The sequence below is a fragment of the Bicyclus anynana genome, chromosome 2, assembly GCF_947172395.1.
Source record: "Bicyclus anynana chromosome 2, ilBicAnyn1.1, whole genome shotgun sequence".
NCBI classification, from domain to species: Eukaryota; Metazoa; Arthropoda; class Insecta; order Lepidoptera; family Nymphalidae; genus Bicyclus; species Bicyclus anynana.
This window is the reverse complement of record NC_069084.1, coordinates 4,476,753-4,492,298: the sequence shown is the minus strand read 5'-3', so window position 1 is coordinate 4,492,298 and position 15,546 is coordinate 4,476,753. Positions and strand designations below refer to the sequence as shown.

The following is a 15,546-nucleotide window of genomic DNA, read 5'->3' as shown; positions in this document are numbered from 1 at the left end:
CGCAATGAAATAAGGAAAACATCATATGATTCTTCTGGCGTAGTAGTGATTTGTAAACGGAATATCGCAGCTTCGACTCCTAGTGCAATATTAGAATGTTTTTAGGACGCATATTTCGTTAGTCAAGTTCCAAAATACGGTTAATGCTCGTTAACTAAAATGCAAATTGTTATAGAATACTTTACGCTTAAATAAACCATGCGAATGGTTATAAAATGTTAGTACATTATAGTGAAATCCTGTAGTTCGATGTGACTTGCTTGTATGAATTTTTTTTGGCAACCGCTTGGCTGCAATTACGCCTGATGGGAATAAGGAATGGGGTAAGGAAAGATGCAGCCTCGAATCACGGTTGCCTAGAAAGTGCCTTCACTGTTGCCTAGAAAGTATCTATTCACTGTATGGGCAAACAGAAGCTTGAAGGCAATTCTATAAGTCCACATAGTATTAAGACATGACCAGATAATAGAATCGACGTCTTTACGTGTCCGTTGTAAAGGAAAAATAAAATAAAAACAATGAAAATAGGTATTAAATATCACATTTACGAGAGAACAACTCAAGTGAATACAGTTGTTCACGTTTATCAGATAGGAGTGCGATTATTTTCTAACCTAAGCGACGATTCTTATTAATACGGCAACCACTTGCGTTTGATCACCATCCTCAGACAGTAATATGTAGTTTTATACTCAAAATGAATTTGTTAGTGTTAGTCGTGGTGATATCCAGCGTCGCTGTAAGTGAGAGCAAAGTCTTTACAAGATGTAGATTGGCCACTGAATTGATTAAGACAAAGAAGATAGAGAAAACGTTTTTGGGAAATTGTGAGTGTTTTGATACTATTTCATTTGTTACACTTTGGAACACTGTAAAAAGTATGTAGACTTTTGTATTTCTCAGTCATTTTGCGAGCACAGAATTAAAGTTTTTGCTCCAAACTTTATTAAAGTGATATATTATGTTTATACTATATTTTAAAGTGACAAGACAAGCGCGCAGAGCAAAAGAGCATTTTTATTATCTGTTTTTGTGTAAGATCCGGCATTAGAAATGTATACCCATCTGTTATTTATTAAATAAATAAAATAGCCTTTATTAATGAAGATTTTGGTACACTTTTCTTAGATTATATAGGTACAATAAAATGATGTCCCTAATCTCATTGTGACTCATGGCAAAGGCCTTCTCCAGCTCCCGCCAGTGCTTCCTGTCCAGAGCTACTTTTCGCCAGGATGGGCCAGCTGTAAGCTTCAGCTCGTCTTCCCATCGTCTAGTCTGCCGTCCCTTTTTCCGTCTCCCATTGCGAGGGCACCATTGTGTGATAAGGGTTCTCTACTTTTCTTGAGGATCCTGAAGCATATGACCTGTCCATCTCCACTTAAGCTGATCCTGGTTAAAATGTCGGTAACTCTGGTCCTTTTCCTTATATCAATGTTTCTTATTCTGTCTCTCTTCTTTACTCCCACCATGTTACGCTCCATTGCCCTCTGGAATTTCTGAAGACTATCTCTTTGGGCCCTGTTATTTATTAGTAATAGGAAAATAATGATAGATAATATTGACATACAGTGACATATTGAATATAGGTTCTCTACTTAAATTACGGCCAGACGCATCTTACATACAAAATCAAGAAAACCATGAACTATATCAAAGGCAACCTAATACAGTTAAATTAAGCTTATTACTTTTATTTTTTATATTTTACAAGTTAGCCCTCGACTACAATCTCACCTGATTCATTTATTTCTTTTTTTAATATAATTAGCCATTTGATTCAAAGATAAATGTAAATAATTGCTTCATTATACAAATCAAATAAACGTAGATTTGTAATTACTGTAACTCGATTTTATAAATCAGGTTGGCCTATTTAACTGGTTGTAGCAGAAAGTTGAACAGGATTAGCGCTTGGTAAGACTTGACTTAATCTTTTTGTAAAAACTGTATTTTTTTTGAGTATTTTTTTACTGTAAACACACAGAAATAAAAAACAATGTTTTATTTTGTGTTCTACTCTATTGCTTGAATGTCCCAATTTTATTATTTTGTAATTTTGACTCTCTTAGCAATTTTTTTAAAACCAGAAAGTTCCTAATTTTAATTAGATTAAAATGTAGCCGTAGTTAATTGTAATACGATAAAAGCAGAAGCCCTAAGATGGCTTCTATTACACAATTTTGAAAACGACTCTCTCAAAGTATTTAGTTCGCCGCACCGCAAGCGAACTGCAATTGGGTTAATCCGGGAACTCTAATTACGTTACACGACTGTAATCAACACGGGTAAAGCCGCGCGCACAAACTTGTAGCATATGTCCATATATACAGGGTGCTCGGGAGTATTTCCCATAACTCTAGGGTTATGTTCTTTAACAAAAATTAATTTAAAATGTTCAACGAACATTTGTTCTAAAATGAATATTTTCGGAATAAATAATATTTCTTTTGTAAATAGATCTTAAAATGTGTTCCTTATACGCATCCTTTTAATAATGACGTATTTATCTAAATACGCTTTCTTATCTAAAGGCGTGTGCTGCATGGATTGTCGGTATTATTTAAATTACTTTGTATGAAATGAAAACATATTTTTTTTGTAGTTAATAAAATATTACGATGCAGTTCGGTTCCTATAAATGGTCTCGTTAATACACCTGAACTTATGGGAAATTCCCTTCTTAATGAGATGGACGCGTGGAACAGTTATGGCTTCAGCGCCGCGACTTCGTCCGCGTGGAATTCAGTTTTTCACAAATCCCGCGGCAACCATGGATTTTTCCGAAATAAAAAGTAGCCTATGTGTTACCAGACTATAATCTTTCTCTACTTCAAATTATAGGCGATTCGGTTCAGTAGCTGATGCGTAACAAACATTCATCCTATCAAAATCATCAGGTTTTCGCAAATCTCAGGAATCCATCGTTTTTTTTTCCGGATAAAAAGTAGCCTATGTGTTAATCCAGAATAAAATTTATTTCGATTCCAAATTTCAGCCAAATCGCTTCAATAGTAGCGGCGTTAAAGAGTAACAAACATCCAAACAAACATACATCCATACAAACTTTCGCATTTATAATATTAGTAGGAAGCTGGGTGAGGAAGTTTGTACTTCATTATCTTCAGACTTCATACTGATTGACTTACTCTTACGACCAGGGTCTGTAGCCATGCGGCACGTCGATTCTCTTTCTACAAACGCTAACGCTTCGAAAACTAACAAAATGTATGGGAATAACAGATCCGACAAGTTGATCACGTGAGCTGTCGATAGTGAATGCCATTTCCATTTCTATTGTAGAAAGAGAATCAACACCACATGGTTACAGGCCCAGGCATCTAGCAGAAATCGTTCGGCGGACGCCGTTAAGATATAAACTTAAAAGTTGTCCGCTGCAGGATTGCTATGAAGCTATGTGGAGGACATAAATTTTCACATTATCTCGAAGAAAATATAAAATAAGTACCCTGTACACTTTTATTTATTGTACTTCTAGTTACCAATCATTGGTGGCTTTTAGAGGTAGCAGGTAACAAAGTCCTTTATTATCAAGAGGACTCCTCCTCGATCATCAAAGTATAGAGATAATACCGTATCTATGGTAGAAGAAAATGCTACTAGTATGGTTCTATGGGAGTGGTATAAATAAAATGATTGAATTTTACACATTTCACATCACAAGACCATTCGTTATTTTATTCGTTTTATGAATAACTAGCGGACGCCCGTGACTTCGTCTGCTAGAATTCAGTTTTTTAGTAATCCCGCGGGAACCATGGATTTTTCCGGGATGTAATCTAGCCTATGTGTTAATCCGGGATATTATTTATCTTTATTTTAAATCAGACAAATCGGTTCAGTAGTTGCGTTGTTAAAGAGTAACAAACATCCAAACATACTTACATCCATACAAACTTTCGCGTTTATAATATTAGTTTTTTTTTATTTAGAAAATCTTTAAAAGGATTTTTCTTACTATGATACTAGATAACTTTGTGTATTAAAAGATGTTGATGATTTTATTTGTATAAATAAAATCATCAACAAATACAAAATAAATCTAATGATTTATTTTGTATTTATTTATTTGTAATCTAGAATGTAGAATTATATTCATTTTCTTATAATAATTAACAAGCGTAATTTAGTTAAATTGAATAAAAATATAAATACATATTAAAATGATGCAGACATTACGAATAAGTTCAAAACGGTTTTTGGTATTAATTATAATTTAAAACACACCAATTAAAATTCTTATAAGTAATCAGCCAGTTAATAGTTATTTTCCTATCTATTGGCTTCTACACAACAACAATTCAATTTAATTGAATAAATCCATTGACTATTGAACAGGTGATTAAAATCTACAGGCTTTATGTAGCGTTCAATGTATTCGTTACAATTAGATTGTGTACTTTTAAATGTATGAACAGCTGACATTGATATTTGGTCATGAGGTACTGTTTCATTATTTTTGTGATCACTATGCGGTGTGGTTTGCTAGTAGTGATCGTGACTTGCGTATTGTCGAATGCAATTGATTCAAAAAGATTCGAAACTAGGTGTAAGCTAGCCCGTGAACTGCTTAAAGTGGGACTGCCCCAGCACTTGTTCTTAGGACAATGTGAGTATTGATTAATCTTGTGAAGTCGAGTCAAAATATGGAATAGAAGCAGGCGTTACTTGCGGAAGTTCATTATGAGTAGGAAGTAATTGATCTATTATGTTATTCTCCGCAAAAATATTGTTTGTTTAGCAAAATAAATCAAGTCTTAAGTTCAATCAAATTATTTGTTTATTTGAATTTGCAAACTTAATTATATTGAAATAAGTAATAAGTACCTATAGCTTTTCAGACGTCCAAACAGGAAGTAAGTGGATTACTTTCATTTAAAAAAAAAAATAAACAAAAAATAATAAAAATTACACTGTCTAGGTATGTTTGTATGTGTGGCTGTATGTGTGCAAGAGTAAATTATATTTGTATTTTTTTTATATTTGAGAGTAGATTTGAAATTTGACGACCTCCGTGGCGCAGTGGTATGCGCGGTGGATTTACTACACGAACCTGGGTTTGATACCTAGCTGGGCCGATTGAGGTTTTCTTAATTGGTCCAGGTCTGGCTGATGGGAGGCTTCGGCCGAGGCTAGTTACCACCCTACCAATTAAATGTAGATGAGATTACACAAGTAATAGCGTCTTTATAACATTTAATATAGATTGTTTAGCCATATTCATTTACATAATATAATGCTTTGTAATTTCGATATGTTATAATAATTCAATATTACATACTCATTATCTATCATATTATCCACCTACACACTATTAATAGGCGATGTTCTTACACTGGTTCGTAATTATTATAAACACTTGATTTTATCGCTAAGAAGGAAAATCCCCAACTTCTTGCCTAAGATACTTACTGTGGGTACTTCCAATTACATAAACGTAGTGTAGGTATAATACAATTATGCTTTCATAGATACTAATGGGCGTTTTTTCTACATCCTCATCTTATATAAGCTACAGTCATGTTAACAGTGAGAATATCTTAAGTCAGCCATTGACGGTCAATTATTCTCACGTTTCTGCAGCGCAAACGGCAGCGAAGACGTTTCATAAGTCGAGCCGTCATGCGCGCAGCGACTAATACACGATCAGTTATAGTCATGGGTGCTGAAGAAACGTGAAAATAATTGAAAAAATGTAACATTTTCATGGACTAATAATTTAAAATTACGAGTATTTCAATATGTTGTTAATAAGGATCAAATTAGTGAATAGGCCAGCAGGATGTGTTAAAACCTGCCCTTAATTTAGTGTATTACCAATCCACTCAACAGGAAACCAAAAATGTTAATACGTTTTAATTTGCCTACTTAAGACCATTAACCATTTTAATTAATTTTGACGGCCTCCGTGGCGCAGAGGTATGCGCGGTGGATTTACAAGACGGAGGTCCTGGGTTCGATCCCCGGCTAGGCAGATTGAGATTTTCTTAATTTGTCCAGGTCTGGCTGGTGGGAGGCTTCGGCCGTGGCTAGTTACCACCCTACCGGCAAAGACGTACCGCCAAGCGATTTAGCGTTCCGGTACGATGCCGTGTAGAAACCGAAAGGGGTGTGGATTTTCATCCTCCTCCTAACAAGTTAGCCCGCTTCCATCTTAGACTGCATCATCACTTACCATCAGGTGAGATTGTAGTCAAGGGCTAAAACCGCTAAAAGGGCTAAATAAAAAAAAAAAAAAACCGTTCTATAAATGGCCCGTCACCTTATAAACTTATACTATAGTTATTTATTCATCCATCATTATATTCAGCTACTTACTAGGCGAGTACAATAAATTATTCATACTGTTATGTTAATTTTCTATAATTAAAGTCCATTTTGACGGCGAAAAGTGTAATATAAGTGAAAAATGCACTTTTGCGGCGACATTTTCACTGTTCTCAAATAAAAATCTGCTTTTGCCCGAAAAAATATATTTTTGGTAAATTATCTTAAAGTTATGCAACACGAGTTTTATATGTATTTATTACATTGAACTTAATAATTGAAATCTTTTATTTCCTTTTCCTTTAAAAAAAGGATAGGATACAGGTTAATCTATATATACTTATATAAAAATTAATCCATATATCTCTTGGTCACGTCATCACGTGTGAACGGCGGACAGATTTCACAATTTTTTTTGATGTGTTTGTTATTGTCAGGAGAAGGTTCTTATGATAGAAAAAAATTGCGCGGAAAATTAGAATAATAATTAGTATGGTAGGGGCGGGGTAGGGTAGCGGTAGGGTAGGGTAGGGGTAGTTGAAAGTTTACATCGAGTTTCACGCGGACGAAATCGCGGGCGTCCGCTACTCTAATTGTATTCTGAGTCTAATATATAAAATTCTCCTGTCACCGTGTTTGCTAACAAACTCCTTCGTTTCGTTTTAAGTTTGTTAGCAAACAGGCTGGACGTATTTTTAGAAAATTTTGTAGGCATATCGCAATTAGATCTGAGAATCGGCCAACATCTATTTTTTATACCCCTATGTGACCCACCACTAAATATTTTATAGGAATTTTTATTATTTTCATTTTATTATGATTTAGCTTTGAAAAACACACACAACATTAATTTAGGACCTGTCTACCTCGATGTTTTAATAAGCCAAATCTTTTGCTGGAAAAGCTAGTGTTTTTAATTTTTTTTTGTAAGTTACGAATAAGTCACAAATATTTATTACGCCCACGTTTAGTTTAAAATCACATCATTTAGGACGCAAATTGTTTTATTTCTAGCTTCGTCTGTATCGTACTTTTTTGTATAGATACTAAGTACATTAGCTTGAGTGTTTTTATTTGAATGCTAAAAAATATAATTTTGGTTACAGGGGTGTGTCTGATAGAGAAAGTGAGCAACAGAGATACAAAAGCTTTGACAGTGTTATCAAATGGCAAGAAAGCTTACGGATTATTTCAGGTAGGATATTTTAAAATTATTTTAATTTATAGTTCCGTTAGAACTTTTTTATTAGAATAGTTTATTAATTACAAATTCTTTCCTTTCAATAAAAATAGGCTCCGAATTACGGACCAATTAAAAAAATTCTACTAATCGAAAACTACCTACTACATTTTATCCTCGTATTCCCACAGTTTCTGATAGTTGATATATTTGTGTTATTTATGACTCAAATCGACACAATAATTAAGAAAACTGTGCGATTTCGATATTTTACACTCGTTGATGAACTTAGTACGCCTACATTTTCGTCTTCTTATAATTTAAATAGAGGGCCTAGCGGCAGTTTGATACTATGCCGATCGCGTTAACGGTAACGCAAATTTCTAAGAAATTAAAACAGCGCCACCCACTGGCACTACTGCAAGACTGTTTCAATTCCATATAAATTCGCGTTTACTTTAACGCGATAATAACAGTATGAAAACATTGTAACTAGGCACACAGTATGTTTACAGAATGTCATAATTGAAATATAGTTTTTCTTCACTAACAACGAAATTTCCATGAAAACGAACGAAATCACAGCTCAGTAACTTTAATAAATGTAAGGGCTGTTGTACTCAGCAGTATATTTTTTTTAGCAGCACATTTATTTTTTTCAGATACCTAGTAGATGGTGCAGAGAAGGCAAAAAAGGTGGAGAGTGCAACATAGCATGTGAAAGTAAGTCATGTTTTACCTGTAAAGAAATTTTGGTATTTTAATTCTTATCTTTTATCTGATACTTTATCTAATCAATACTAAACAGATTTGTTAGTATATCTTTTCATTCAAAGAAGAAGAGATAGTATATTTTTTCGTTAAAATATATATTAAATTACTAGCTCACCCGGCAAATGTTGTTTTACCTAATAAAGTATATACATATGGTGATAAGTAGATATTGGCCGACTCTTAGATCTTCCTACGATATGCCGACAAAATTTCATAAAAATCGGCCCAACCGTTTCGGAAGAGTTTGGTAACAAACACCGTGACACGACAATTTTATATAATAATATGATATATTTAGGATGAGGATTTGTTACCTTGTCGTTTGTATTTTGTAGTTTCAGCGTGATGCCAATAACAAAAAAAAACACGGACAGACAGAGAGATAAAAAATCGAAAAAATTTTTTTAGCTTCAGTATCGTCTATAATGTATAATGTTCCTCAACAAAAATTTTCAAAATATCTTCACTGTACAGAATGTACAAAATGTACAGAGTTCGTATTATAAGTATAGATTCTAGATGGCGCTGGCGTCCGTTACGCCACGGTAACGTTTGGTATTACAAATGGTATTAGTAAAATCTCAAATAGCAAATAAATGTATAGAATTCGACCAGTTTTATTATAAGTATAGATAGAAGATAGATAAAGTAGTGGATTAAAGATAAAAACATGAACGTTGAGGGTTTGTAATTTCACAATTAGAACAATTTTATCAAAATCTAACAATTTAGACTTTTAAATTAATCACAAAACTTTCAAGTACGTTTGTTCGAATCCTGAATTTAGAACACAAAACACTAGCACGTGTACACTGTACGAAACACGAGCAATTAATGGCCGCACTCTCACTTAGAGCGATGTTTTATTCGTATAGTCGAAAGACGTAGCTTATTTTCTCGAACTACCGTCTTCTAGTAGTTTTGTATTTATTTTAAGTTCTACAACAACATAGTCTGGAAGGAAAGACAACGCGGACATTAGAAAATCCTTAACTAATTACATAGTGTGTACAATTAATTCTGCAAATACCTACTATAGTGTTTTTTAGATAGCATGGGTACGGTGACAGATCGTTTCGTTCTTGAAAGTCTGCCGCGATTCACGATATTTGTATTACTAGCGGACGCCCACGACTCCGTCCGTGTGAAAGTAGATGTAAACTTTTAACTAACCTACCCTACTCCTACCCTACCCTACCCTACCCCTAACCTACCCCTACCCTACCCCTACCCCTACCCTACCCCTACCCTACCCTACCTCTACCCTACCCATTAAGGCTGCAGACGCGACGGAAGCTTAAAAATGGAGTAATTTCTCCCGTTTTCCCAACATTTCCCTTCACTGCTTCTCTCCTATTGATCATAGCGTAATGAAAATATACTATAACCTGCCCAGGAGTATGAAGAATAATTGTACCAAGTTTCGTTAGAATCCGTCGAGTAGTTTTTGTTTCTACAACGAACATACAGACAGACAGACAGACAAATTTTACTGATTGCATTTTTGGCATCAGTATCGATCATTAATCACCGCGTGATAGTTATTTTGAAAAAAATATATTTCATGTACAGAATTGAGGTCTCTACAGATTTATTATAAGTATAGATGAACGTCATAAGGCAACTGTCACCTATGCTATCTGAAAAATACTTTATATGCAATGATATTTTATACCTCAGAATACAGAAAACCACCAGAAGCCACGTTTAGATGTCATTCTATAGTGCGCAGTGTGTCCAAAAATTGTACACAACAGTAAAAAATTTAAGACAAGGACAAATAAATAATAGATATAATAAGACGGTTATTATAAAACTTATCAACTAACAAACTAAAGAAATACATATTTACAATAATAACTTTATATATTCCATATAATTATATTATTTTATTATTATCACCTCTCATTTATTTATTACTTCTTTTTTTTTAAATTTTTAACAATATAAGTATAAAATACAAAACATTATTAAAAATTTATAAAAAAAAATTTCACCCTCCCGCTGCGGGACATTTGAGTGCCCAAGCAACCGGTGGTCAGGGCTCCAGAGTGAGGAACCTCCTCACAATACGCGCCGTCTCAAGAATCACTGCCTTTTGTATCCGACTCTTGATCCAACAGTTAAGCGAAAGCTTCTTAAGGTGTTGGTCGAAGCTTTTCGCTATAAGACCATTGACTGAAACAACTATCGGAACAATAATAGTTGACTCAACATTCCACATGGCGGTAATCTCGTGAGCAAGGTCCAAGTATTTTGATACTTTTTCCTTTTCGGCTTTAACCAGATTATCGTCATGTGGAACAGTAATATCAACAATTATTGCACGACGCACTGACCGATCGACTAGCACTATATCAGGTCTATTGGCTACAATATACCTGTCAGTGATAATCGTTCGGTCCCAGTAGAGCAATGCACTGCTATTTTCAAGGACTGACGCTGGGTCGTACCTATAGTAAGGCATCTCAAAATCGATAAGGCCATATTGAAGAGCAAGTTATTATTATTATTAATATGTATTTCAATCGTGTGCACAGTTATTATTATCTCGTCTTATTTCTCTAATTTTTATGTCTCTTAAAATTCAAGTATAAATAAGGCCATTGAATTGGTTTAATATCTTTTAAGAATGTGTTTTGAAGATAAAAATATTTTATTTAATCCTCTTGCTCAAACAAACAAGCAAACAAGTAGGTACACAAACAAACAAAAGACCAAACAAGCACACGAAAACAAACAAATGTGCAAACAAACACACAAACAGACAAGAACGAACGAACTTATTATAATATAGCACGCCATTGTTATTTGTAAAATTTTAAAGCTTTAAGATTATTTTACACTTTCTTTATCTGCGCTGATTACCACAATTTTATTTCAACTTAATTACCGGAACCTATGCCTACCTATTTAGTTGATTAATATTTTACATAAATAATAAATCCTTGAATTGAAATTAATAGTAGGAAAAATCAAAACAATTACATTGGCAACAACAAAATGAAGTCATCGGTTTCTATGACAACTAAATTCACGTAAAAATTATTCATTATTTTAACATAAGAATATTTATTTGTGCTACTTACACGTGAAATGTGATCCTATTCAGTTTCTTTTTTCTACCAACGGCATTTTTACACGAAGGAATAGCACAAGACGGCTTAATTTAATTAAATTTGTCACCTGTATAGCACGTCAAACAACACGACAAACACAGAGTGAGTAATCGTAAAATGTGTAGTTTAAATGGCTTCACTTCTTTGCGCTATCACTCCTTCTGGTGGTTTTCTGTATTCTGAGTTTTATACTATGTGTCTCAAAACACGGCCTCTGTGGCGCAAAGGTTTGCGCGGTGGATTTACAAGACGGGGGTCCTGGGTTCGATCCCCGGCGGCTGGGTCGATTGAGGTTTTCTTAATTGGTCCAGGTCTGGCTGGTGGGAGGCTTCGGCCGTGGCTAGTTACCACTCTACCGGCAAAGACGTACGTACCGGTACGATGTCGTTTAGAAACCGAAAGGAGTGTGGATTTTCATCCTCCTAACAAGTTAACTCGCTTCCATCATAGACTACATCATCACTTACCATCAGGTGAAATTGTAGTCAAGAGCTAACTTGTAAAGTATACAAAAAACAGTATAATTCAAGCTTTTGTTATCGCCGTGTTACAACGACTTGCGGTACGGACGGCTTCAGTGTGCTCGTGGCGTTCGAGGCGTCCACATCTCTTGTTGTGTAATTCTTTATGGGTTACTTGGGATAGGCGGGGAGAGTGACTTGAGTGGAAAAGGGGAGTGTTAGTCGACTGTCAAAGGATCCTTTAACCCTACATACATCGTTCACAAGTGCGTGACTCCACTCTGCCATTCTAGGGTCTTATTTTGGGTACAGTTTGATTTGTTAATTAAGTTGTCCTGACAAGTGTTGTGAATCATAACCTTTGCTCGACATTAGTTTTGTTATATTTGTAATCACCTTTGAGCCCTATAATACTTTTGTGAAGTAGGTGAACATAGGAACGTACATAAACAACATCGTTTATGGGCACTAATGAACTTTTTCTTCTCAGAATACACAGTTAAAAACTTCAAACGAATTAAGCTAACCAAAGAAACGTTCAAACAACGTAACAAAAACGAATAGGCATACCTACTATGTAAACTTTTTCAATGAAACCATTTTTAATACTGCAGTTTCTTTTAACTTCTCTTTTATAACTTTATAGTGATGATTCGTTTAACGTTTAAAGTACCATATTTTTATTACCGATTTTATGTTTGAAACTATTACAATGTAACATTCAGTGAAGAGAGAACAGTAAAATTAAAGACTAAATTAAATCCAAAGTATACAGCTAAAGTTATATTTTACGGCGAAAATTATGCTCTCCGAAGATTTAAACCGGCCAAGAGTTTATCACTGTAGTATAAAAATTCATGAGATTTCTATTAGAATACTTTATGGTAAAGAGAGTTGCGGATTAGATAAGAAATTTTCAAAATTAAACCCTAAATTCTGGGAAATTAACATTAATTTTCAAGATATAGTAATTGCAATAGACAATAGGGTTGTTTTTTATTTGATAATTTTATGTCCATATGGAGAATACTAAAAAAAAATTTTATTAAACAGCACGGAAATCTGTTCTATTATGGTACGGCAAGCGTGCGGTCTATTATTTAATTGATCTACCCGCAAAAACCATTTCAAAATCGGTTCATTAGTTTTTAAATAAAAATATATTACACAGAGAAATATAACTAATAATTACACAAAAGGTCGATATCGATAAAATATATTATAATTTAGTTTAAATTAGTAGTAAAATATTTTTCATTTTGTATTTAATCTTTATAAGTTACTTCTTGACTACTACAATCTCACCTTATGGTAAGTGATGATGCAATCAAAGATGGAAGCGGGCTAACTTGTTAGGAGTAGGATGAAAATTCACACCCCTTTCGGTTTCTACACAACATCGTACCGAAACGCTAAATCGATTGGTGGTAAGCCACGGCCGAGGTCTCCCACACCCATTGAGATTCATTCTAACACCACCCCTATATTTTTATCGTGATTTTGGTGTTTTTGTATGAACGATTTTTGTCGGGTTAGCAAGTTTATCTAGTATTCCTTATGCTTTATACGCTTACTAGATGACGCCGCGCGGTTTTACCCGCGTGGTTCCCGTTCCCGTAGGAAAACGGGGATAATATTCTAAATGGGCTATCTAACACTGAAAGAATTTTTCAAATCGGACAGCTAGTTCCTGAGATTAGCGCGTTCAATCAAACTAACAAACAAACAAACTCTTCAGCTTTATAATATTAGTATAGATATTCTTTACCGCAGATATATTGCAAGTATTGATAGTACCGTCTACTATTCAATACTATTATGTTTTCAGTGCTTCTTGACGATGACATAAGGGATGACACGGAATGCGCCGTCACAATCTTCCACCGAGAGGGGTTCAAATACTGGACTCAGTGGACTAATCGCTGCAAGAATGACAACCACATCACTAATGAAATTTACAAGTCAGTACATTTTACATGATAATGATGTCTCTGTCATGATAATGATGACAGTAGTTAGCCATTGTAGCTATGAATATGAGTTCTTGGGTTCGAAGTGGTTTTGCCTTTGTACCTATTAGAGGAATTTTCTTTCCCGCAAAAGTTCTTAGTAGCAGGCGTAGGTAACATCATTCTCGAAGATCATGATATGCCTTCGGTCCCGTTCATTAAAAATTACATTAAATGTACCTAACCTAACCTAACCCTAGGTCCGCCAAATTGCATAAAAGCAAAAAAAAAAATATTTTTGTTTATGGTTTTTAAAATAATACACATAGATATCTAAAACTGACTAGATTTTAAAAAATACTTATAGATAAGTAAGACTTTTATATATTTTTAATTTTTACTTTGCTACACCATTTATAAATCCAGAATGACTGAAGGAAATATCTGGATGAACACAGGGAACAGAGATAAATTATAATTCGGTGAAACCGAAAACGGGAAAGTTTGTATGTATGTTTGGATGTTTGTTACTCTTTAACGTCGCTACTACTGAAGCGATTTGGCTGAAATTTGGAATGGAAATAGATTTTACTCTGGATTTTACATAGGCTACTTTTATCCCGAAAAAATCCATGGTTTCCCGAGATTTGCGAAAAGTGATGATTTTGACGATATGAATGTTTGTTACTCTTTCACGTCTCGACTACTGAACCAAATTAGTTGAAATTTGGTATTGAGATATATTATAGCCTGGATTAACACATAGGCTACTTTTTATCCCGAAAAAATCCAGGGTTCCGAGGGATTTGTGAAAAACTAAATTCCACGCTGACGAAGTCGCGGGTGTCCGCTAGTAAATTATAAAGATGTTTGTGTTTCCAGATGTCCAGACCTGGTATCGCGGAGATCATTGTCTATAAGTCCAGATCGAACTCTCATGCCGCAGGCCGAGGCGTTGAGGGTCAAGCGGAGACTCTCCAGAAGAGGCATGGAACGTTCCAGACTGTACAGTTATTATGGCTTACCTTGGTTGGCGTAGAATTTGTTACTGATTTCAATAAAGTTTTACTTTAAATTATTTGTATTAATACTTGTTGAATTTTGTTATTTCCTTAATCAATGAATAATCAGGCAACTAAACTTTGCCAACTAATAATATATACTAGAGAGAATGAATGTTGCTTTGCTACTCGTAAATCTAAATCAATTTATCTGTCTGTCTGATTTCAAAACAACTGTTTTCTGAAGAGCTTTCAGTTACCTACTTACTCGAAACTAAAACGCAAATGAGCTTTTTTGTGCTTGTCTGTTTGGCCTGGCCTATCTATGGAATGACTGAACCGATTTTAATAGGATCTTCACTGGAAGATAGAGGAGGATATTGAGCAACATATAGGCTACTTTTTATCCCGGAAAATCCATACTGCTCGCGGTATTTCTGGAAAACCGAATTTAACGAGGATAAACTGGTAATGAAGAAATAAATAAAACTCATCTTGAAGCAATGTAGAAAGGCGTCTGCGATGTAGAAATAATTGGATGCACTACATTCAGTGAAGTATACAAAACAACAAAATGAAATTAATACTAAGCTAAGACGGAAAGGGGTTAAGGACATCCACGTCCTATAAAGCGCGCGCTCCAAAAAGCTTCACAGAGTGTCTGTCAACAGAGAGCGAAGAGCAAATAATTCAGTACAGAAAGAAGCCTTCGTATGCAAAACAGTCGGGTTGGTGTGAACCCCGCGGGTCGGGGACAATGAACAAACTTCCGCA

The 15,546-nt window shown here is 34.7% G+C and overlaps 1 protein-coding gene across 2 annotated transcripts; it reads left to right on the top strand.

The window, feature by feature from the left end:
- The first annotated feature begins 615 nt into the window (after nt 1-615).
- On the top strand, nt 616-14,846 carry LOC112046778 (lysozyme). Of its 2 annotated transcripts, none has more exons than XM_052888310.1 (5): nt 616-827; nt 7,395-7,483; nt 8,131-8,191; nt 13,651-13,783; nt 14,654-14,846. In XM_052888310.1, exons 1-5 carry the CDS (start codon nt 698-700, stop codon nt 14,808-14,810), a joined length of 570 nt encoding a protein of 189 aa, XP_052744270.1. In that variant the 5' UTR covers nt 616-697; the 3' UTR covers nt 14,811-14,846. The 2 variants fall into 2 exon arrangements, with proteins under 2 accessions (XP_052744270.1, XP_052744265.1); XM_052888305.1 differs by lacking the exon at nt 616-827 and adding an exon at nt 4,472-4,630.
- Nucleotides 14,847-15,546: the final 700 nt, after the last annotated feature.

What these genes read in the sequence shown, in the direction of transcription:
- LOC112046778 (XM_052888305.1), top strand. Translation starts at nt 4,492, where the DNA reads ATGCGGTGTGGTTTGCTAGTAGTGATCGTGACTTGCGTATTGTCGAAT. An exon ending in GCACTTGTTCTTAGGACAAT is followed by an intron (nt 4,631 to 7,394) that starts GTGAGTATTGAT and finishes TTTTGGTTACAG; the next exon opens with GGGTGTGTCTGATAGAGAAA. An exon ending in GTGCAACATAGCATGTGAAA is followed by an intron (nt 8,192 to 13,650) that starts GTAAGTCATGTT and finishes TTATGTTTTCAG; the next exon opens with TGCTTCTTGACGATGACATA.